Source organism: Pistacia vera, unplaced genomic scaffold (assembly GCF_008641045.1).
Source record: "Pistacia vera cultivar Batoury unplaced genomic scaffold, PisVer_v2 Contig272, whole genome shotgun sequence".
NCBI lineage: Eukaryota > Viridiplantae > Streptophyta > Magnoliopsida > Sapindales > Anacardiaceae > Pistacia > Pistacia vera.
Window position 1 is genome coordinate 452705 of NW_022196082.1, and position 25455 is coordinate 478159.

Sequence of the window (25455 nt, forward strand, 5' to 3'; positions counted from 1 at the left end):
TCGATATAAGAATAAAATCACATCATTTAAAATTCTGAAATTTGTATTTTGAAAGTATAAGTACAGACTAGAAAGTATTAAATTATAGAATTGAGATTGGCTATAATACAAAAAATGTGATAAGCTTGAGGGTTAAGAATGCTATTAGATTTGTGAAATCTTTCACAAAATTTGTAGAAATTTAAATATTAATATTATTATTATATTATAAAATTTTAAAGTTTCTATTACTCTAAATTGAAAGAATAAGAGAATGCCTAAAAGCCCAAACTGATGACAACTCAGAGCCCAGCCCATTATAAATTTCGCACGTGCCAGTCGAAACGTAGACATCGGAGTTGAAAAACAAGGGTTTGATCTTATTTGCGATTACGAGTGAGAGGGAAGGGTTAAAACAGAAAAAATGGCGATGGCGATGGTGAGATCTGGTGTCCTTAGAACGGCTCTTCGCGGAGGTTCTAGAACATCCGCTGCTCCTCTCAAGCGAGGATTCGCTTCTTCTGGTCATCACGACGATGCCTGTAAGCATCCGTAAAAATTTTCGTTAATCTAGGTTTTGATTCATATTTTAATTTAGTCATCATATCACATGCATTTGAGATATTTGCGATTTTGGTCTGTATATGGAAGTATTCTGTGTTAGAATTTCGTTTTTTGCTTTGTAATTCTGAGGATTAGATTATGTCATGAATCGTGAACAGTGCGTGGGAGTTCCTGGATTTTGTATGAAAGGCCTATAAAATTTGGAATCTCTTTGAAGATGAGAGTAACGAGGAAACAGTCTTGTGGCATGTTTAGTTGTGTTTTTGGGTATATCGAAATGAGAATCTAAATATTTTCTGTCTATATAGCCTGTGTATTTAGAAAAATCTTTTTGAAGATTTCAATTGGTGAGATTGATTTACTTGAAATTTTTTTATTAGATGAGACTGCGAAGTGGGAGAAGATAACATATTTAGGCATCGCTACATGCACTGTGCTTGCTATTTACAACCTCTCAAAGGGTCATCCCCACCATGAAGAGCCTCCAGTGAGCTTTCTTTTATTTTTCTTTTTTCCTTTAAGATTTTTTTCTTGAATTTACAGTGGTTATTTTTGGTTTTTGTAAAGGTTTCTACTATATGCATTATGAAAAACATCTGAATGCCATCTACTTGTATGCAGCCGTACCCATATTTGCACATTCGCAACAAGGAGTTCCCATGGGGTATGTTTTTCAGAGTTAAATAAATTTATTTGTGTCTATAGCCCTAGAAGAAGAAATGTCTATTTTGTTGTTACATTTATAGTGTTAATTACATTGATTCTGTGTTTGATGGCACTTTTTGTCTTGAGATTCAAACTTTGGGTTGCCTTATTGATTGCTTGTTGAGTTTGGCATTATGTCTTTGTTTTAAGTTCTTTTGTTATCCTAAATAACTAGCAGTATCGATTTATCTTTTCTCTGCTTCTTGTGCCTTGTGTTTGATGTCATCTTAGTTTCTCAGTATATTTAGTGGAGAGCTACATTCTCAAGTAAATAAGGAGTGTAGCAAACTAATTTAAATAACATATATGAGTACTATGTATTGAAGTTGACAACTCCTATCATTATGCTATAATTATCTTATGTCTGGAGATCAATGAATGTCTTACTAAGCAACTAGCTACTGTGGCCTACCTTACAGGTGGATTGTTCAGTTAAAACGTAAGAGTTGCTCTTTGTATAACCTTTAAGGGTAACGGATTAGTCTGTTGCATTGAAAATGTTTTCATAAGGACAATTATGAGAAAAATAGCTGCAGTTTGTGGTAGAGTATTGTATTATTTGTTGGTCATAGATAAGTGTTTTGGATGTCTTTGTGCAAGGTGAATGGAACTGTTAGGTTTTTTGTTAAGAACTGGTTGCAATTTGTATTGTTATGGTTGTCAAATCTATTTTATGTTTGTTATTGATTATTACTTGCTAATGAAGTTGATTTATCTATTTAAAATTGCATGTTTGTAAATGCAAAGCTTATTTAGCATTTTTATGTTGTTATATGATACATCATGGTGGTGGAGAACAAGGTTTGGGGTGTTCGTCTTTTTGTTTCCAGTTGTTGGAGCTTATTGCTGAGATAATTCTATTTGGCAATGACAATGCTATATTCTAAATCTAAATTGAGTATATATATAGAACTTATTTTCTATAGCTCTGTCTTCTAATGGTCATCATCTTTTGTGCAATTTGTAATACTCAGGTCCAGATGGTCTTTTTGAGAGCAAGCACCACTAGGTCGTTTGATGGCTTTTTTTCATGGAGATATCTCCTGGGACTTCTCTTCTTTAGCTCTCATATTCTGTCAATTGGTTTAATGACAATCAAGATAATTTCCTTGCTCATGAATGTTAGGATTTCCATTTGCGGATCTCAATTGGGGATTTAAAGACTAGCTTGCTGCAAGTTCAACCTTTTTAATCGTGTCTGTAAAACTCTGCTCGCAAATAAGGTTGATGAATGATATTTGATTATCCCTTTCTTATTCATGTGCAATCAAACAGTGTTTTATGTGGAAATGTTGGTTATTGAAGAGGTTTGGCATTAGTAGGTAGTGTGGAACTTTCTGTAGAAAGAGAAAAATGAATCTATCAGGGAAGTGGCTAATTACTGGTTCGTAAAGCTATCAACTGTTAGATTGAGCATTGAACACTGTTGGACGCAACTGATGGGATTTCATATGGTATTTCTTTCCAAAGCAACTGATTTCATTTTAATTTGATCATTTTTCATCAATTTGAATCAAATTACGGTGCGGTTTTGGTGATGAAAATAAAATTGAGATATAGAATGAAAATTATTTCATTATTTAGTTGAAATAGGGGACCCATGCCCAAAACTGAAGTACGTCGTGACGTCTGGTTTATGATTTGAAAAAAAATGACTACTACATTATAATAGAATGTAATCATGTTGCAGTTATTTATTTGGATATTAATTAGGAAATATGAGTTTGTGTAATTCTAAATAGTACCTATAAAAGTTTGTCAATTAAGAATCAATAAATGAAACTAACATTCTCATCTCTGAGAGACTTATATCATTTCAATCTTTTCTGTAAAGTAACCATTTCTGAAGATTCATGTAACCAAATGCAGAAAATATAGATTCACTGTTTTTGGTAAACTATCCTTTTCTGATGGATTCATGTCAACCAAAGGCAGGAAAGGGATTGCTACCGAATACCCTTTAAATTCTAGATTCATTCTCGTAAATCAAACATTGGAAAAAGAAAGAAAACAATAACACACGAGAAAAGCAGCGTAGAATTCAAGTCATTAAAGAGGAAAAGTTAGGGGATCTACGAGCGAAGGTTGAGATGTCGAATTGAAGTTAAGGTAGAGGTTCGGTTAAGGGTTCCAGGGGCATTATCAGATCTTATAACATGATAACAAACACCTGTGTAATGCAAGCTCTACTAGATCCAGGATATTGACATGGAGAGAAAAGGCTGTACTCTATTCCAAAAAATCACAAGCAACGAATCACCCAGTATGTGGTTAAAAGTAGAGAATTCTTCATGACTGTCAACTGCCACGCGACACTAAATACTTGATCGCAGAAACACAAGTAAATTATCAATTACCATTTAACAAAAGGATTTTGTCTATGAAAAATTGAAACCTGCATTGAGTCACATATTATGTTACCTTAGCAATTACCAAGTACTAGGTGTAATATTTTCTAGACACTATTATTGCAATAAGGCACAGGATGCAGCAAGAAACATTACAAACTAGCCCAATCACCTCAGGAAGTACAAGGAAAGAAACCGAATGAACAATCATGTAACAAACAGTAAAACCCAACTTATCAAAAATGTCACTCTGCAGCTGCATTTTCACCATTGTTCACAGTTGTTCCAGTCTCAGGCAAAGTTCCGAGATCTATGCGATTCTCTTTCTCTTCTAGAGTAATCGAAGAATCATTCTGGGTGGTACTGGTGTTGCCATCTGTGTTTGTCGATGCCTCTTTTTGTCTTGCTTCTGGATTGTCATTTGTACTGTTCTGGGTAGCATTTTCATTCCCATTCTGGCCTGCATCTGTGTTTGACGGTTTGTCTTTCTCTTCAGAGTTTGAAAAACCATTTTGTTCCTTTTGATTGGCATCTCCGTTATCATTTGCTGATGTGTTGTTCTCTTGATGGTTTGAAGAATCAACTTGTTCGTTCTGACCTGCATCTCCTTTGTTATTTGTGTTTAACTGTATAACTGTTTCTTTTGTCCCCTCGTGAGCATTGTTCTCTGTTCCAGACGATGAGTTGGAGTCATTAGTCTGCCCAGTTTCAGCATTATTAGATGAACCTTTGGACTCTCCATTAGCTGAATGTTCATTTTCAGTAGTAGCATGTGTTGCTTTCACATCTGTCTGCTCACCATTGGTATCTGAGTAAGATTTCTCAGATTGCTGTAGAACAACATTTTCTTGGGTAGAGTCATCTCCCTTAGAACTGTTATTCACAGTTTCATTTTGATTCTGAGTTGTATCAGATGTTGTATCTGTCCCATTTTGCGCAGATGAATCATGAGTTTCTCCGGTGACTTCCATGGAGTTGGAGCTTGATTGGTGTTCATTTGATTGTGTCTCTGTTGTGGAACTAGATCCATTATTTGTTTCTGACTGATGATTGCTTTCATGAACACCCCCATCACTGGATGCCTTATTTGTGGAATCATTCTTCTCAATAGTTCCAGTTTCTTGCACATTTGAGGCTGATTCATCTTGGTGATAACCTTCGGTGCTATTCTGTTTCTTCTCCTGCTTAAATTCATTATTTTCTTTTCCTTGCTGCTCCACCTCATTGGGTTTTTGTTGATCTCCTTGAACATTTTCAGCTTTCATATTTTGAGTTTCATGGACTACTTCACTGGAAGCATCATCCCCCTTGTAATGTTTCTCCCTTGCTTCCTCATTGTTATTACCATTTTCATCGTGGAACTGCTGTTTTGATGTACTTTCATTCTCATCTCCAGTCTCCTTCGTTTCTTTTTCTTGAATCTCCTCCACGTGTTTCTTCTCATCATTTGCCTTATCTTCACTATACTTATCTTTGTTCTCTTCACTCTGCTTCTCTCTGCTCTCTTCACCATCCTTCTCCTTGCTTTCTTCAATGTTATTCTCTTTTGTCTCTTCAATCTTATTCTCTTTGCCCTCTTCACTCTCCTTGTTCTCTTCAACGTTATTCTCTTTGCTGCCTTCACTCTCCTTGTTCACTCCAATGTTATCCTCTTTGTTCTCTTCACTCTCCTTCTCCTTGTTCTCTTCAATGTTATTCTCTTTGCTCTCTTCACTCTCCTTCTCCTTGTTCTCTTCAATGTTATTCTCTTTGCTCTCTTCACTCCCCTTCTCCTTGTTCTCCTCAATGTTACTCTCTTTGCTCTCTTCACTCTCCTTCTCCTTGTTCTCTTCAATGTTATTCTCCTTGCTCTCTTCACTCTCCTTCTCCTTGTTCTCCTCAATGTTATTCTCTTTACTCTCTTCATTCTCCTTGCTCTCTTCAATGTTATTCTCTTTGTTCTCTTCACTCTCCTTGTCTTCACTATCCTTCTCCTTGAACTCTTCAATGTTATTCTCTTTGCTTTCTTCACTCTCATTGGTGTCTTCCCTATCCTTCTCTCCATCAATCGTATCTTCTCTATTCTCAGCTTCCTGCTCATTCTTATCCTGATCATTTACCTCCTCATCGCCAGCCCCTTTACCAACATTAATACTCTCCTCAGCTTTGCTCTGTTCTTCACTCTTGATTTCTTCTTCTTCTACATCAACCTCCTTGTGCCTTGCATCTTTAATCAATGGGTCCTCAACTTGAGGGAAGTCCTTTCTCCCTAGCTTTATGATGTCATTCCCAGCTTTTGCGCTATCCTCATATGCAGATTTCTTGTCCTGAGAGTGCCGAACCTGGTAAAGAAGCCAGATGCAGACACCAAGCAAAAGGCATAGTTGTAATGCATGCTTCACCTTGAAACCTTTTGATCTTTGGTTTCTACTCCGTGGTGACCTGAACATCATGAATTTTGTTCACCCACCTGCCAAAATTCAGCTGACATCAAATTCTTCATCTCCTGTTAAATAACTCAAACTCAACTAAATCAAAATAAAATAAGCCCACCTGTGCTAACAGCAATCACCAAACCCACTCAATTAAAAACACCTATGAAAATCTAAAATGTCACAAATCTATGCTTCCTGAAAAATTCATAAGTACAAATCATAAACAAAAACATGATTATAAATGAAAACATCTTATACTTCTTAATTTTCAGGGTGACTAATCAATACGATCCTCATATCACTTAGCTGATCTACAGAGACACTATGAAATCTACTGCAGACTGTAAAACTACAGAGAATAACGAACCTAACATTTGTTTTAAACAAAGATCTAGCCTTCATCAGGACAACCCCACAAAAAAATTAACAGAAAAAAATTAGATACTTAAACATTGAACAGTCGATTACATTAACAAATACACACAGATCTACACTGGCATTGACACGAAATATGAAACACTAACATACACTAAATGATTCAAAAACTTAACTTAGACTTACCCAGATGATGCAAAGAAAAGTAGCTTTTTGGCGTTGATTAAGTTTTAATTTTCTGGAAGTAAATATAGACAAATAGGTGATGTTTGAGACCACTGAAATAGGTAGAAATGAAACAAGACAGAAGACCTGGAATTGATTTTTTGTGTGGTGTTCAAGATTAGATCTGAAACTGAAAACAACTGCTTTTTATTTTATTAGTTTTTAACACCACTTTTCGTGCTTCTTAAAAAACTACAAATTCACCAACACCATTCACCATATCAAACGTCCATTTCAACTACAATGTCCAGACTCCAGATACCACTACACGACACCGTATAACTTGACACCCTAACTAAAACGATGTCACTTAACTGCTTTAATTTATTTCAAATACCAAAACGATGCCCGTTTTGTGATGGAAATTTCGATACTCAACATAACATCGTTGAGTTGAAATAGAATTTAGGGATGGGCACGGGACCCCTGTCTCCGGCCTGGCCCGAAAGCCCAAGAAGAATCCTCTATCCCGGGCCGAAGCCCATTATGAGAATTCGGGGAATCCCCGAAAATAGCCCGTTTGAGGGTTTTCTGTTTTTTTGTATCCTTATTAGTTTTACTATCTTTTTCTCCAAATTATATATACCAACAAAAAAAAATTAAATATATAATATACATATTAAACATAAAGACCATATCATCAAAAAAGAAATTAAATTTATAATGTACATATTAAAAATAAAAATCATCATACTAAATTGATAATATATTATAATATGTGACAGATTTATAATCAAAAGATTCAAAACATGACATTATCAATATTCAAAACATGAACGGCCAAAAAGACCCACCCCACAATTATATATATTAGTATTTTTTTGTTAAAATGTCCACCCTCAACAAGTGTTGGATCCGTCCCTGATTAATGATTATAATGAATTCAAATATCAAAATGATAATTATAATACATTATACATATATATAAATATATTATATATTAACAGTATAATATTATGTATTATTGTATTAAGTAATAAGTATTAACATATATAATGTATTACATATGATACATTATACATGTATATTATAATAAATTTTAAATAAATAGCTATCACAATATAATAAAGACAATTAAGTAATAGAATTGAAATAATGATTTAATAAGGGATAAAAATAAATTTATAATAATTTATTGATTTATTATAATCAATCAAAACAACAAATAATATATTACATATATATTATGTATTAACGTAAGATTATAGATAGTAACAAATTATGTATAAATTATAATGTACAACATATATACGTTATATACATTATACTTATATAGTATATACCATATATAATATATAATGTCAAATACCATATATATATATATAATTTATTATATTTAATCTAGTTTTATTTATTATCTATTTGTATATAGTTTCATAAAATATTTACACAATTATAATTTGTCATTGTATAATGTATAATTAATTTTTAAATATTAAAATTATTATAAATATATATGATTGATTTTTAAATATTAAAATTAATATAAGTATATATGATTAATTTTTAATTTTATATAAATATATATATGTGTGTGTTACAATCACCCGAATAGTTGCCGCAGCTTTGTGCCCATCCCTAAAATAGATTTTGTTTGTTCTTAAAACCATAAATAATTTGAGATAGTTTTATTTATGACTGTTGATTCTCATCATCTAACGATTAGTAATATGACTCAGTATTGACATCAAAATATTTTCATCGTAATTAATGAGTCACGGTCATATCTCATTCGAAGAAATGCTAAACTCACTACGAAAGCCACGTGTCCATCTTGTTTTTTTTTTTTTTTTTTGGGTTTGGGTAAATAACGTGTCCATCATCCAGATCACAATCACAAGCAGTCGGTGACCCTAAACCCCAACTTATCCCTGTCTCGTTTCATCAAGCTTTACCACAACATCCAGTAACGAAACAACTCCACAGAGATGGCCTCTAAGCTTCTCGCTTCAACTTTACGCAAAGCCCTAACGGGAGCCACTAAAGCCTCTGTCCTCCGCCCTCTCTCCACCGCCGCAGCCGTTGCCTCTACGATACCCGAATCCTTTGAAGATGAAAGTGGGATTTCCATTAAGGGAGTGAAAATTTCGGGTCGTCCACTCTACCTCGACATGCAGGCAACCACTCCCGTCGATCCACGTGTCCTTGACGCGATGCTTCCGTTTTACCTCTCCCGTTACGGCAATGCCCACTCTCGGACCCACTATTTCGGATGGGAATCGGATTTCGCCGTCGAAACCGCCCGCTCTCAAATCTCTGATCTTATCGGCGCTTCTCCGAAAGAAATAATCTTCACCTCTGGCGCAACCGAGTCCAACAATGTTTCAATCAAAGGAGTCATGAACTTTTACAAGGACAAGAAGCGCCACGTCATCACGACACAGACTGAGCACAAGTGTGTTCTCGATTCGTGCCGGCATCTTCAGCAGGAAGGATTTGAAATTACTTATTTGCCCGTTGGGTCGGATGGGCTTGTTAATTTGGATGAATTACGGGCAGCTATTCGGCCAGACACCGGTTTAATTTCCGTTATGGCGGTTAATAACGAGATAGGTGTGATTCAGCCCATGGAAGAAATAGGTCAAATATGTAAAGAATTTAAAATTCCATTTCACACAGACGCTGCTCAAGCATTGGGGAAGATTCAAATTGATGTGGAGAAATGGAATGTTAGTTTGATGTCATTAAGTGGGCATAAAATTTACGGGCCAAAAGGGATTGGAGCTCTGTATTTGAGACGTAGACCACGAATTCGAGTTGAGCCGTTGATAAATGGAGGTGGACAAGAGAGAGGGATAAGGAGTGGGACTTTGCCCACCCCGTTAATTGTGGGGTTTGGCTCTGCTGTGCGAGATTGCTAAACAGGAAATGGATTATGATCATAAGAGAATAACCACGTTACAAGATCGGTTGTTGAATGGAATTAGGGAGAAAATTGACGGCGTGGTGATACCGGTAGTATGGAGAGGAATATGCGGGAATTTGAATTTGTCTTTTGCTTATGTTGAGGGAGAGAGTTTGTTGATGGGTTTGAAGGAGGTGGCGGTGTCGAGTGGAAGTGCTTGTACATATGCGAGTTTGGAGCCCTCTTATGTTTTGAGGGCATTGGAGTGGGAGGAATAGGCTCATACTTCGATTAGGTTTGGCCTTGGGAGGTTTACCACCGAGGCTGAGGTTGACAGGGCTGTTGATCTTACTGTAACAGTTGAGAAGTTAGGAAATGAGCCCGCTTTATGAGATGTTGAAAGAGGGATTGACATCAACAGATACAATGGTCACAACATTGAGACAGTTTGGGGTGTTGGATTGTATTCAGATAGAGGTAACCGCCTGTGGGGTAGAGCAGCATAACCTTTCTCGGGCTTAATCCAGGTTTTGTTTCTGTTGTCCTTGTAGAACTATCATAGTGTTCTATATATAATTCTGCAGTAGAGGTATCTTTGACATTTGGTTGGTCTAACATACTGTATTACATATGTTTTTTTTATGGTTTTAACACAGTTGTGGTTATATGCCTTTTGGGTTTGTATTATACTCTTAGTTTAGTAGCCGTATAAATGAGCATGAGAGAATGAAAAGCACACTATTGCTTATTATTACCTTTTTTATATTCATCTATATAATTATAAGTATAACTATATGCATGGAGATTATATCCATTTAATCATTGCACAAATATAATTACAGAAAATAACTTGAATACATTGCCCCAGTTGGTTGTTATTAACAATAGAAATCTTTTTTTTTTTTTCAGCTACTCATTTAGATGAGTAAGTTGGGATGTCTATTCTGTTTTCTTAATATGTCAAAAAGCAGTGTGGGCCTGTAGAAGGTCTTATATTGTTGAGAGAGTAACGGGATTTTTGAATTGTGTTTGTCTTTAAAAATGGATGTGAGTTGTTGAGAACTCCATTCATTCTGTGATGCTTATTGTGCCAACATAGTTCTAAGTTGTCTGTCTCTTTGTATTGCTATGCCCAGTTGTAGAGATTAAAGGAGAGTTTTGTCAGGGTAGTCTTTGTCATCTCATTTATGTTCACAGCCTGCTTATTTAATCATTACTTATGCACTCTTGAACAATGAGATAATATTTAGAGTTGGGAAGGGGACACCCAAATTTTATTAGACTATTGCTTCCCCACTTCACCATCACTACCTACATCCCTTGATAATTAGTTACATGTTCATGCAAATCTACAACCAAGGCATCAATGGATGAATTCTGATTCCTTTTGCCCCAGGATACCTTATTTTTCCTTCAATCTAAGGAGTTCATTTTTGTCAATAAAACCGGATTTTTACTTGCAACTAGCTAATGTTTTTTGGTAAACACAGAAAATCTGTCAGGGCCAGTTGGTGAACTTGCTCCTTCTTGTAAGCCTGGATCTCGTGTTACTGAATTGTCTGTATTAGTCAATAGATGATTAGCTTTAGCCGTAGCATTTAGGTAAGTGAATTCTCATGCCAGGTACTAAGGACTTTGCTTGAGACACTTGCTACGGTTATAGTGGAACAAAGATAGTTTATGTTGTTTATGGCATCAGAGGATTTGATGATATACAGAACTATATGGATCATGGAATGGGTAATCTAATTTCAATGTAGTTCATTTTGGGCTCTAGCTTGACTGGAGCTGGTCTTGTTGAGTCAATTTAATGTGGTTAGGGACACTTTTCATCAATCCTATTTAATATTCCCTCATTAGCTGTGTAGAACTAACAGCTGCATTCTTTACTACTTGGAGCTTTATTAAGTCTAGCCAAGTTTTTGAGCTTCTAAAAGTCATTCGTGATAATTTTAGGCTTATGTGATTGTGGAGTTGCCTTTTGAGAAACCAAATTTTAGCTCGTAAGTGGTTTTTAGTTTTCTGTATATTCATATACATTCCATGCAGGAACAACTTTTTCTCTCTATTTGGGCATTAAGAGTCAGAAATGTACCTTTATCATATATAATATTTACGTTTTTGCTTTGCTGACTATTTCACATTTTGTGTTGGGAGGAAAAACAGTTGCCTTATATTTAATTAGACTTTTGAAAATACAGAATTGCAAAACCTGGAACATTTCATTCTTTTATAAATGTTTGCCTAATGGATTTCTTTAGTTAAGGTTTAACTTTGATTTATTGATGATTGGGTATCATCATTAAATTCTTTCGATTTTTGAAGGAGATATATTACATATTACCAAAATATATATCTTTTCATTTTCATCTTTTTCTTTTTTTTAGTAATTCTAAATAACCATGTTTTATACTTCCTTTTTACTGTTCTTCTCAGTTATATTCAATTTCTTTTCTTCTTTTGAAAATTGCTCATTTCTCATTCTTTAGTTGAAAATAGAAACATTTGGTAGGTAGAATTAATAGAAGATTTTTTGATTTTTATTATTATTTTTTTTTTGGCTGCAAAAATAATAGTTTGGCATAAAAAAATTTATATTCGGTTGTAAAAGGTTGGAAGTTTTTTATTATGGCATCCCCTAAATCTCATAAATGTCTTTTATTCCATATTTTTAATAATTTTAAAGAGTGAACATTTCATTACGTTATATACTCTATACCACATTATTCCTAAGTTAAATTTTAGATAATTAAATAGAAAGTTCAAAAAACTTAAAGCTAAAAAATTCCCAACAAATATTCCCAAGACATAATATAGTTAAACAATATAAAAAATATAAGATTAAAATAACTATCGCAATAAGCCTATTCCATCCAGTTCGGGCCATAAATAGTTAAATACCCTTCACTTTCCCATTTTTTACTAGATTGCGTCTTCGATATCCCTCGATTTATTTTTTTTTTTTTTCTTTTTCGGGTTGAATGGATATCTAAATTTATAGATAAAAAAATTACAATGAGAAAACAGAAAATCCTGGTTGAGAGTTGACTCTATGAATCATACACCCAATAAAATCCGATTGACATTCGAAACTCCTGCATAAAGAGGGCCGTAAGACCTTGATTAAGCGTTTTTAACTCCACTGTGAGCGAGTTACGAAGTAATATCGGAGAATTGATTACGCATTAAAATTTTCATTCAAGATTCCTCTGTTTTTCGTACACCGATTGCAGATTCATATTTTTCACAGGTAAACACATGATTAGTTTCTTTATGGAGTAGATTTATTACAATGCAAATCCATTCAAATTCAGCTGATGCATACATATGTACATAAATATATAGACAAGCCACTTTCTCTCGTTGTTTCACATCAATCCTAGTTTAGGCGAACCAGCTTTTCAAAAGCTTCCCACAGGCCCCCCAGTGGCTATTATTCCACCATCTGTAATGCACCACCGTGATTCTTTGGTGCCCATCTTCAGCAAAGGGAATCTTATAGCTGTTCCCTGATGGTTATGGTCATATAATAGGTGGGGTGGAATACAGCACAAAAAACTTGAGAAAAGGCTTTGCGAATCAGAATCGGTTTTTACAATGTGGCCCCTCTTACTTTTCAGTAGTCTTGTCCTCAGTCTTTCTACCAAACATTCTTCTAAGTTTGGAGTTTAGGAGATGGGAGATGGAAATGAGATGAAGCCTGAAACATCCACTCCACGTGACTGTTCAGCATCATAAAATGTCTAGAGGCTCCAACACACTGCTATCAGAATCAACTTGAACTTGAATAACCCATTAAAGTTTTGTGTTTCGTTTTGGTGAGGATGATATGAAACATTATATAAGTTCATCACGGACAAAAAAGTTCGATAATTTTTTCTCATTTTTAAATGGGGTTTCACGATTGTCGTGTCTCAATGAAGAGAAAGAGAATGGTTAAAATTAAACTAGACCGCGTGCTTCATTTGTCGAAAAACAAATCTTTTGATGTTGTGCCTCTCTGTGTGTGACAGTGTGTTGTCTTTCAGGAACAGTATTCACACTGTTAATTGATTGTTTATGCTGTAAACTCGTACTTTGCATGTAGGAATCCTGTTCAAATCACTTCGTTCTGAAGCACATTAGAATGCATAAATTTGTAGTAATAACTAGGATAAGAGAGAAGAAAAGCAAAATATTCCATCATTTTATCTTTAAGAGGACACAATCAAATCTCCCGAATCATATAAGGATTCTCTCTTTTTCTCTTCTATCTTTTCATTTACAGAGTTTTGTTAGAAAGGGGCTTTCTTTAAAAGTTTAAACATTTTTTCTGATTTATTACCTTCAAATAGAAGGCCTCCTCTCTTTTTCTCTGACTACTTTTTGATTTGGATCAAATTATAACATGAGCTCAAGAGTCAGTAACTGAATCGGCATAATTATTACTGATACTAGAAGTTTTTTTTTTTGAACTGAAAAGAGGCGGTTAGTTGAATGAAAAAGAAGGTCAATTCAATTTATGTTTTATAATTAAAATTGTGATACTCGAGATAGATAGATACCCAATAAGGAACAACATTCATTGAATATTGTTTACTAATATTCAACAACTTAATCAAGGTTGGTTATTCCCTGGGGAAACAAAATCAGTAAAAATAAATGGACTTAACTTCATTATTTTAAATCAAAATCAACCCTTTGAAAAATAGCACTTCACTCTATCAATCAATGTTTTCATAGCCGACCCGATCAATGAATCGTTAGATGACTGGGTTTCGGGTTGGTCAAATTGGTCAATACTCTTGTTTGACCATATTATGTATTTGAAGTACAACTTTCCATTATCTTTCTTTCCATTGGGCGCTAGAAATTTGGTGAGTTAAAATTAGCTCACCTGCCGTAGAATTATCTCCAATCTCAGTTTCAATCAAATAAGCAATAATATATTTAAGTAATGCTACAATTATCGAAGGATACACACCAAATTTGTACACCAAATACGTACGAAATCCTAACCATTGATTCATTAAATTAATATTAATCACCGTCAGGATTTTACACGTCATTCGGTGCATAGATTCAGTGTGTAATTTTCTATAACTCTGTCATTTTCCATACATTTATCATCATTATTACCAAACTTATAAACCTCATAATTATTATTGCAAAGGACCTCAATTTCACAAAGTTACTCAATTTCACAAAGTTACTATATTCTCCACTTTCGATAATAAATAAAATTTTGTGAAGAAGAAGAAGAAAATCAAGATCTAAGAAGAAAAAAGATGATTGAAGATGAGCATTGAAGAAGACAAAGATGAGCATATGAAGAAGATGAAAAAGATCTGAAGAACAAAGATGTAATTCTAAAGGAGACCGAAGTTTGATTGTGGTAGAGTGGAATAGGGATTGAATTCAAATAAAAAATTGAAAGGGGATTTATTAAATTAGAGTACTTAGTTTTGGCCCAAAACCGATTCAACTAGTGATTTGCTACAATACACCAGTCCAACCACGTGTCACACAGTGAACTGTCTTTTTCAATTTTCTGTCATGATAAACCCGACTCAACCCTTAGGTCCTCATTCAACCAGCCGGGCCGAACCAAGTGGGTTTTAAAACATTGCTATCAATCACTCACTCACATGTAGGAAATCCTTTTATTCCACATCATTTATTGTAAAAACATAAGATTTCCTGAAAATACTTACCGGTCCTTGTTCAAAAGTTTGACGTTACTAATAGACTTGAGTTACCGATAGACTTTGAATAATCACACAGTTTAACTACTCTTGAAATTCTAAGTTTGAGTCTTCATTTACAGTTTGAGAACCTCCAATGATTAATTAAATCCCCACGAATTGAAACTACCCGATCGTTTCAGAATTCGAATGATTCATTGAATACGCAGAAACCGATGATAAAAAAAAAAAAAAAAAAAAGACGCTGTTTTCCTCCTGACTTAGTGATCGACAACAAGAAATTTATATTTAATTCAATAACAGGGAACCAACTATTACCTGACCAATAACTCAAAGGTATTTACCCAGATTTTGATTTTTGGGAAGTGGTTAATATTTGATTTTTACACGTCAAGGTTATTGGGAAGACACCCGAAATCTGGCGGTGAAAAGTCCTGCGAGAGCTTCGAAAATACTACTCTCTGCGCGGAATAGTTATTTTCTTGCTCGTATTATTCTACAATATTAAAAAAAAAAAAAATTTAGAATAAATTTTGGGAAACCAAATGGTCTCGTGTATGGTAAAGTCAGACGTAATCCGTTCGCTACTTTAGCAAATCTTTCACCTCATTTCAATTTCTTCTGGATTTTTATGAGAATCAATAACTTAAAAAAGCATGCAGGTATGGACTCCTACTGCGATCTAACCAGAAGCAACGTACGTTTTATCACTATATGAAGGACAGAAATTCGGCTAAAAAAAAAAAAAAAAAAAAATGTTACACGTTACAGAGTCATAAATCTTAGGCATTAATTCAACACTGCAATCACATTACATATTTGGCAATATATATATGGTCAGTAACCAAAATATTACAGAACTTTAGTGATGATATGTATCCGTAAGTAGAGAAAGGAAGAAAAGAAGGAAGCCTGGATGGACTATGGAGTGTAGGCCTGAGAAGAGTGCTACTCCTACACACACATATATATAAACCACGAAAAGAGAAAAAAAAAATTCTGACTTAATATTTTCCAAAAGAATGGGATATTGTTTACCTAGCTAGTTGAAAATTTTTGTAGATAGTGATCATGGATTGAAGATGTATTTGCCACACTTGCACTTCCAACTCATGGGTTTGTAATTAGTGGTGTCATCTCCTCTTGCATTGGCGACATTGTAGGCTACTGTTGAAGAGTTCTTCTTCCCATTTTGTGCAGGACTTGCAGGCACCTGAATGGCTTCACAGTGCCCACATGAGCGACACTTTATGTCACATTTTGGTGGCCTTGACCCTATTTGTGCACCCAGAAAAGCCTTATCGTCCTCCACTCTCTGTCCAGACTAACCAAACGCATAACCAATTAGTGCATGAGACTCCGAGATGTGAAGAAACAAATATGAAAAAAATCCATTAATGCTCACCTGAGAGGAGTCAAAAGATTTGAGATTTACTCTTCCTGCTACACGCAAAAGAAAAAGCTTTTAAGGACAGGATATGACTTGGGTTCCTTTTGGTATACACAAAGTTAACCAAGACTCACTTACCTTCAGCCTTGAATCCCATCTGTGTTGAGGAAATGATCAAAAGAACGAAAAGGAAACAGAAGAGAGAAGGAAGCTTCTGGCAAAACATGAAGCTGAGAACAAATCCCATTTTTTAGAGCGAGAGAGAGACAATGTTTAGAAAGATGACAATTTTCAAAGCAAAAGATGGATGACCAAATATTTAAAAGGTTTGATAAATAATTTATCTTTTATATATACGTATATATAACAGAGGCAGCACAAGGGGAGTTCAGTAGTTGAATGACAGCATATATTAAGTATGATAATAATGCAAGCGTCCTTTCACTCTTTTGTGTTCTGTTCTGAGACTGAGATGATGGAACGTTGAAGGACAAATGAGAGAATGGAGTCAGGGCAAAAAGAAAGAAAGAGAAGAAATCAAACCAGAAAAGGAGAAGGGTTAAGTTAAACCTCGTTTAATGAGCCATAACTTGCATTGCAATATGGGTTTGGGGTGTTTTTGTTAACTTTTAATGTTTTATTATAGGGGTTGTTTTGCAAATAAACAAACATAGGGTTATTTTAGAATTTAGAAATCCTAACATCAATACCTGCCTAATTCAACCTTTTTTTTTCTTTTTCAAAACACAAAATTATGACCCAACTGTGCCATATCTTTTCATTTTCAATCTCTTTTTTTTTTTTTTTTTTTAAGTATTTCTAAATAACCATGTTTTATACTTCCTTTTTACTGTTCTTCTAATAATTTTCAATTTCTTTTCTTTCTTTTGAAAATTGCTCATTCTCTTGTTTAGTTGAAAATAGAAACATTTGGTAGGTAGAATTAATAGAAGATTTTTTTTTTTTTTTTTGCTGCAAAAATAGTAGTTTAAGCATAAAAATTTATATTCGGTTGTAAAAAGGTTGGAAGTTTTTTTTTTAGCATCCCCTAAATTCATAAATTCTTTTATTCCATATTTTTTAATAGATTTAAAAGAGTGAACATTCATTTACGTTATATACTCTTACCATCATTATTCCTAAAGTTAAATTTTAGATAATTAATAGAAAGTCAAAAAACTTAAAAGCTAAAAATTCCCACAAATAATCTCAGTATAATAGTTAAACAATATAAAAAATATAAGATTAAATAACTTAACAATCACATAAGCCTTCCTCCAGTTCGGCCATAAATAGTTAAATCCCTTCACTTTCCATTTTTTACTAGATTGCGCGTTAGTATCCCTCATTCCACTCGTATCTTTATTTTTTTTTTTTTTTTTTTTTTTTTCGTTGAATGGATATCTAAATTTTATGATAATAAAATTACAATGAGAAAACAGAAAATCTTGGTTGAGATTGACTCTATGAATATACACCCAATAAAATCCGATTGATATCGAAACTCCTGCAAAGAGGGGCCGTAAGACCTTGATTAACGTTTTTAACCACTGTGAGCAGGTTACGAAGTGATATGGGGAATTGATTAAGCCATTAATTTCAATTTTCATTCAAATTCCTCTGTTTTTCTACACCTGATTGCAGGATTCATAAGTTTTCACAGGTTAACACATGATTAATTTTCTTAATGAGTAGATTTATTTACATATCAAATCCATTCAATCAGCGATGCATACATATGTACATAAATTTAAGGACAAGCCACTTTCTCTCGTTGTTTCACATCAATCCTATTTAGCCAACCAGCTTTTCAAAAGCTTCCCCAGGCCCACCCAGTGGCTTTTCTCCCCATCTGTAATGCACCACCGGTTCTTGTGCCCATCTTCAGCAAATGGAATCTTATAGCTTTTCCCTGATGGTTATGGTACAATAATACTGAGACAGGTGGAATACAGCACAAAAAATTTGAGAAAAGGCTTTGCGAATCAGAATCGGTTTTACAATGGGCCCCCTCTTAACTTTTCAGTAGTCTTGTCCCAGCCTTTCTACCAAACATTTTCTAAGTTTGGAGTTTAGGAGATGGGAGAATGAGATGAAGCCTGAAACATCCACTCCACGGTACTGTTCAGCATCATAATTGTCTAGAGAGCTCCAACACACTGCTATCAGAATCAACTTGAACTTAATAACCCATTAAAGTTTTGTGTTTCGTTTTGGTGAGGATGATTGAAACATATATATAGTCACAGACAAAAAAGTCTGATAATTTTTTCTCATTTTTATAAATGGGGTTTCACGAATTTCGTGCTCAAGAGAGAAAAGATGGTTATAATTAGACGGACGTGCTGCATTGATCAAAAAACAAATCTTTTGATTGTCCCTCGTGTGTCAGTGTGTATCATGTGTTGTCTTTCAGAACAGTATTTCACGCTTAATGATTTTGCTGTAACTCGACTTACATGTATGGAATCTGTTCAAACACACTTCGTTTCTGACCATTAGAGATGCATAAATTGTAGTAATAACTAGGAATAAGAGAGATAAAACAAATTCCATCATTTACTTAAGAGGACACATACATCTCCGAATCAATAATGATCTCTCTTTCTCTTCTATCTTCTTTACAGAGTTTTGTTAGAAAGGGGCTTTTTAAAAGTAAACATTCTTCTTCGATTTATCCTCAAATAGAAGGCCTCCCCTTTCTCACACTTTTTTATTTGGATCAAAATAACATGAGCTCAAGAGTCAGTAAACTGAATCAGGCGTAATTATTACTGATATGAAAGTTTTTATGAATTGAAAAGAGGCGGTTAGTTGAAGAAAGAGAAGTCAATTCATTTTATGTTTATATTAAAATGGATTCGAGATGATCCCAAAAGGACAACTTCATTGAATATTGTCTAATATTGCAACAACTACAAGGTTGGTTACCTGGGGAAACAAAATAAGAAAAAATGTGAACTACTTCGTATTTTAAATCAAATCAACCCTTTGAAAAACAGCACTTCACTCTATCATCAATGTTTTCATAGTCGACCTGGTCAATGAATCGGTTAGATGATCGGTCAAGGTGCGATGATAGGTCAAACTGGTCAACACTCTTATTAACCATATTATGTATTTGCAAGTTATAACTTTCCATTACTTCTTCCATTGGGACAACCTACAAAAGGGGTGAGTAAAATTACGCACCCCGCAGAACTAATCTCCAATCTCGTGTCAATCAAATAAACAAGCAATAAACCATCATTATTCCAAACTAAACACAAAATAGCAAAACCCAACCACAAAGTTACATATTCTCCGCTTTCGATAATAAATAAAATTTGTGAAGAGAAGAAGAAAATCAAGATAAGAAGAAGAAAGATGTTAAAGCATCTGAAGAAACAAGATAAGCAATGAAGAAATGAGAAATATGAGAAAAGAAGATAGAGATGAAAACTAAGAAGAAGATCTAAAGGAGCCGAAGTTTGTTGTGGTGGAGTGGAAGTAGATTAATCAAATAAAAAAGGGGGTTAAAGAGGTACCCTAGTTGGGGCTCAAAACCGATTGGACTATGTTTGCTACAGTAACACCGGTCCAACCACGTGTCAACACAGAGTGCTAACTCATATAAACCCGACTCAACCCTGAGTCCTCCTCAACCAGCTAGGCCGGACGGGTTTTAAAACATTACATCAATCCACTCATCACATGGCAAATACTTTTATTCCACATCATTTATTGTAAAAACAAAGATTTCCTGAAAATACTTACCGGTCCTTGTTCAAAAGTTTGACGTTACTAATAGACTGGAGTTACCGATAGACTATGAATAATCACACAGTTTAACTACTCTTGAAATTCAAGTTGAGTCTCATTTGCTTTGAGAACCTTGAAGATTAATTAAAATACCCACAAATTGAAACTACCCGATCGTTTCAGAATCTGAATGATTCATTGAATACGCAGAAACCGATGATTAAAAACAAAAAAACACGCGTTTCCTCCTGACTTAGTGATCGACACAACAAAATTATATAATTCAATAACTGGGAACCGCCTATTACCTGACAATAACTCAAAGGTATTACCCAGATTTTGATTTTGGGAAGTTGTTATATTTTGATTTTTACGCGTCAAGGTTTGGAAGACAACCGAAATTGGCGGTGAAAAGTCCTGCGAGCTTAGAAATACTACTCTCTGCGCTGAATGTTATTTTCTGCTCGTATTATTCACAATATTAAAAAAAAATAAATTTAGAATAAATTTTGGGGAAACCAAATGGTGGCGTGTGGTAAAGTCAGATGTAACCGTTCGCTACTTAAGCAAATCTTTCATCCTCATTTCAATTTCTTCTGGATTTTTATGAGAACAATGACTTAAAAAGCTGCAGGTATGGACTCCTACTGTGATCTAACCAAGCAAACGTAACGTTTTTATCATTTTATGAAGGACAGAAATTGGGCTAAAAAAAAAAAAAAAAAAAAAGGATGTACAGTAGAACTATCATAGTGTTCTATGATATAATTCTGGCAGTAGAGGTATCTTTGACATTTGGTTGGTCTAAACATACTGTATTACATATGTTTTTTTTATGGTTTTAACACAGTTGTGGTTATATGCCTTTTGGGTTTGTATTATACTCTTAGTTTAGTATGCCGTATAAATGAGCATGAGAGAATGAAAAGCACACTAATTGCTTATTATTACCTTTTTTATATTCATCTTATATAATTATAAGTATAACTATATGCATTGAGATTATATCCACTTAATCATTGCACAAATATAAATTACAGAAAATAACTTGAATACATTGCCCCAGTTGGTTGTTATTAACAATAGAAATCTTTTTTTTTTTTCAGCTACTCATTTAGATGAGTAAGTTGGGATGTCTATTCTTTTTTCTTAATATGTCAAAAAGCAGTGTGGGCCTGTAGAAGGTCTTATATTGTTGAGAGAGTAACGGGATTTTTGAATTGTGTTTGTCTTTAAAAATGGATGTGAGTTGTTGAGAACTCCATTCATTCTGTGATGCTTATTGTGCCAACATAGTTGCTAAGTTGTCTTGTCTCTTTGTATTGCTATGCCCAGTTGTAGAGAGTTAAAGGAGAGATATGGTCATGGTAGTCTTTGTCATCTCATTTATGTTCACAGCCTGCTTATTTAATCATTACTTATGCAAGCTCTTGAAACAATGAGATAATATTTAGAGGTTGGGGAATGGGACACCCAAATTTTATTAGACTATTGCTTTCCCAACTTCACCATCACTACCTACATCCCTTGATAATTAGTTACATGTTCATGCAAATCTACAACCAAGGCATCAATGGATGAATTTTGATTCCTTTTGACCCAACGAGTACCTTATTTTTCCTTAAATCTAAGGAAGTTCTCATTTTTGTCAATAAAACCGGATTTTTACTTGCAACTTGCTAGTGTTATTTGGTAAACACAGAAAAATCTGTCAGGGCCAGTTGGTGAACTTGCTTCTTCTTGTAAGTGGCCTGGATCTCGTGTTACTGTAATTTGTCTGTATTAGTCAATAGATGATTAGCTTTAGACGTAGCATTTAGGTAAGTGAATTCTCATGCCAGGTACTAAGGACTTTGCTTGAGACACTTGCTATGGTTGTAGTGGAACAAAGATAGTTTATGTTGTTTATGGCATCAGAGGATTTGATGGATATGACAGAAGCTATATGGATCATGGAATGGGGTAATCTAATTTCAATGTAGTTCATTTTGGGTCTAGCTTGACTGGAGCTGGTCTTGTTGAGTCAATTTAGATGTGGTTAGGGACAAGCTTTTCATCAATCCTATTTAATATTCCCTCATTAGCTGTGTAGAACTAACAGCTGCATATCTTTACTACTTGGAGCTTTATTAAGTCTAGCCAAGTTTTTTGAGCTTCATAAAGAAGTCATTCGTGATAATTTTAGGCTTATGTGATTTGTGAGTTTGCCTTTTGAGAAACCAAATTTTAGCTCGTAAGTGGTTGCTTAGTTTTCTGTAATTCATATACATTCCATGCAGGAACAACTTTTATCTCTCTATTTGGGCATTAAGAGTCAGAAATGTACCTTTATCATATATATATATTTACGTTTTGTCTTTGCTGACTATTTCACAATTTTGTGTTGGGAGGAAAAACAGTTGCCTTATATTTAAATTAGACTTTTGAAAATACAGAATTGCAAAACCTGGAACAATTCATTCTTTTATAAATGTTTGCCTAATGGATTTCTTTAGTTAAGGTTTAACTTTGATTTATTGATGATTGGGTATCATCATTAAATTCTTTCGATTTTTGAAGGAGATATGTTACATATTACCAAAAATATATGGCTTCGTTTGGTTGCATTTTGGGAATACTACTTTTAGTATTCCCAAAAAAGTTAAACAGTAAAATACCCAAGAACCAGAGGCTTCGTTTGGTTGCATTTTGGGAATATTTCTTTTAGTATTCCCAAAAAAGTTAATCAGTAAAATACCTAAAAACCAGAGTTTTGGGGAATACTACTCTCAATATTATTCAACTTTTTTGAAACCCTTAAATTTGTTAATTTAATTAAATACCTCTAAATATTTTTTAAAAAATTACAAAAACACCCCAGTAATCCACATTTACTAGATTCCGGCCACCACTGACGGAAAATGGTCGGAATTTGGTAGGATGGCGCATTACCGGTTGAATCTGGCCGGTAGTGCGGCGCTCTAGCCTTTTTTGGTCAGATCCACGGTGGATTTGGTCGGAAAAGGCCGAATCTAAGGCCAAAGATCTGGTCGTTGACGGCCAGATCTTTGGCCGTAACAGTCGGTAACGACGGCTAACAAACTGTCGTCGTTGGCCAGCAAATATGGCCAGATCCACAGTGGATCTGGCCAGAAAAGGTCATATCGGCGCACAATCAGCAAGATCCAACTGATCATGCGTCGATACGATGACTCCGGCCACCCTCTGGTGGTGGTGGCCAACTGTCCGTATTTGAGGGTGGGTTGGGGGTGTTTTTGTTAACTTTTAATGTTTTATTATAGGGGTTGTTTTGCAAATAAACAAACATAGGGGTTATTTTAGAATTTAGAAATCCTACATCATAATACCTGCCTAATTCAACCTTTTTTTTTCTTTTTTCAAAAACACAAAATTATGAACCAAACTGTGCCTATATCTTTTCATTTTCAATCTCTTTTTTTTTTTTTTTTTTTTTTTCGTATTTTCTAAATAACCATGTTTTATACTCCTTTTTACTGTTCTTCTAAGTATTTTCAATTTCTTTTCTTTCTTTTGAAAATTGCTCATTCTCATTTTAGTTGAAAATAGAAACATTTGGTAGGTGAATTAATAGAAGAAGTTTTTTTTTTTTTTTTGGCTGCAAAAATAGTAGTTTAAGCATAAAAAATTTATATTCGGTTGTAAAAAGGTTGGAAGTTTTTTTTAGGCATCCCCTAAATTTCATAAATTCTTTTTTCCATATTTTTTAATAGATTTTAAAAGAGTGACACTTTCATTTACGTTATAACTCTCTACCATCATTATTCCTAAAGTTAAATTTTAGATAATTAAATGAAAGTTCAAAAAACTTAAAAGCGAAAAAAATCCCGACAAATATCTCAGGGATATAATATAGTTAACAATATAAAAATATAAGATTAAATACATAACATTCACAATAAGGCTATTCCATCCAGTTCGGCCCATAAATGTTAAATGCCCTTCACTTTCCCATTTTTTACTAATTGCGCGTTATATTCCCTCAATTCCAAACTTCGTATCCTTTTATTTTTTTTTTTTTTTTTTTTTTTCAGTTGAATGGATATCTAAATTTTATGAGAATAAAAAATTACAATGAGAAAACAGAAAATCTTGGTTGAGAGTTGACTCTATGAATGATACACCCAATAAAATCCGATTGATATTCGAAACTCCTGCATAAAGAGGGGCCGTAAGACCTTGATTAACCGTTTTTAACTCCACTGTGAGCAGAGTTACGAAGTGATATGGGAGAATTGATTAAGCCATTAAAGTTTTCAATTTTCATTCAAGATTCCTCTGTTTTTCGTACACCTGATTGCAGGATTCATAAGTTTTCACAGGTTAAACACATGATTAAGTTTCTTTAATGGAGTAGATTTATTTACATATGCAAATCCATTCAAATTCAGCTGATGCATACATATGTACATAAATATATAGGACAAGCCACTTTCTCTCGTTGTTTCACATCAATCCTATTTTAGGCCAACCAGCTTTTCAAAAGCTTCCCACAGGCCCACCCAGTGGCTTATTCCGCCATCTGTAATGCACCACCGTGGTTCTTGGTGCCCATCTTCAGCAAATGGGAATCTTATAGCTGTTCCCTGATGGTTATGGTACAATATAATACGTGCAGGACCAAAGGGTGGAATACAGCACAAAAAATTTGAGAAAAGGCTTTTGCGAATCAGAATCGGTTTTACAATGTGGCCCCTCTTAACTTTTCAGTAGTCTTGTCCTCAGCCTTTCTACCAAACATTATTCTAAGTTTGGAGTTTAGGAGATGGGAGATGGAGAATGAGATGAAGCCTGAAACATCCACTCCACGTGACTGTTCAGCATCATAAAATGTCTAGAGAGCTCCAACACACTGCTATCAGAATCAACTTGAACTTGAATAACCCATTAAAGTTTTGTGTTTCGTTTTGGTGAGGATGATGTGAAACATTATATATAAGTTATCACAGACAAAAAAGTCTGATAATTTTTTCTCATTTTTATAAATGGGGTTTCACGAATTGTCGTGTCTCAATGAAGAGAAAAGAGAATGGTTAAAATTAAACTAGACCGGCGTGCCTCATTTGATCAAAAAAACAAATCTTTTGATGTTGTGCCTCTCTGTGTGACAGTGTGTTGTCTTTCAGGAACAGTATTTCACTGTTTAATTGATTGATTTATGCTGTAA

At 34.3% G+C, this 25455-nt stretch overlaps 4 protein-coding genes across 8 annotated transcripts; 2 read left to right on the forward strand and 2 right to left on the reverse strand.

The window, feature by feature from the left end:
- The first annotated feature begins 344 nt into the window (after positions 1-344).
- On the forward strand, positions 345-2554 carry LOC116133701 (cytochrome c oxidase subunit 6a, mitochondrial). 2 transcript variants are annotated; one of them, XM_031419385.1, is made up of 4 exons: positions 347-521; positions 924-1030; positions 1165-1207; positions 2223-2554. In XM_031419385.1, the coding sequence occupies exons 1-4, from the start codon at positions 404-406 to the stop codon at positions 2255-2257; spliced, it is 303 nt and encodes a 100-aa protein (XP_031275245.1). In that variant the 5' UTR covers positions 347-403; the 3' UTR covers positions 2258-2554. The 2 variants fall into 2 exon arrangements, with proteins under 2 accessions (XP_031275246.1, XP_031275245.1); XM_031419386.1 differs by lacking the exon at positions 2223-2554 and having other exon boundaries at positions 345-521; positions 1111-1207.
- Positions 2555-3571: 1017 nt separating this feature from the next.
- LOC116133666 (myb-like protein X) lies at positions 3572-6773 on the reverse strand. The gene is made up of 2 exons (XM_031419355.1): positions 6572-6773; positions 3572-6045 (listed from the first exon to the last, which is right to left on the reverse strand). Exon 2 carries the CDS (start codon positions 6026-6028, stop codon positions 3842-3844), a length of 2187 nt encoding a protein of 728 aa, XP_031275215.1. The 5' UTR covers positions 6029-6045; positions 6572-6773; the 3' UTR covers positions 3572-3841.
- Positions 6774-8450: 1677 nt separating this feature from the next.
- On the forward strand, positions 8451-10079 carry LOC116133707 (cysteine desulfurase, mitochondrial). The gene is given in 4 exon segments (XM_031419398.1): positions 8451-9456; positions 9458-9825; positions 9827-9868; positions 9870-10079. Coding segments are annotated over 4 exon segments (1356 nt in total). The 5' UTR covers positions 8451-8538; the 3' UTR covers positions 9898-10079.
- A 5894-nt stretch (positions 10080-15973) lies between these two features.
- On the reverse strand, positions 15974-17118 carry LOC116133708 (EPIDERMAL PATTERNING FACTOR-like protein 2). Of its 4 annotated transcripts, none has more exons than XM_031419402.1 (3): positions 16668-17118; positions 16545-16579; positions 15974-16454 (listed from the first exon to the last, which is right to left on the reverse strand). In XM_031419402.1, exons 1-3 carry the CDS (start codon positions 16774-16776, stop codon positions 16209-16211), a joined length of 390 nt encoding a protein of 129 aa, XP_031275262.1. In that variant the 5' UTR covers positions 16777-17118; the 3' UTR covers positions 15974-16208. The 4 variants fall into 4 exon arrangements, with proteins under 4 accessions (XP_031275262.1, XP_031275260.1, XP_031275261.1 ...); XM_031419400.1 differs by having other exon boundaries at positions 15974-16463; XM_031419401.1 differs by having other exon boundaries at positions 16545-16582.
- Positions 17119-25455: the final 8337 nt, after the last annotated feature.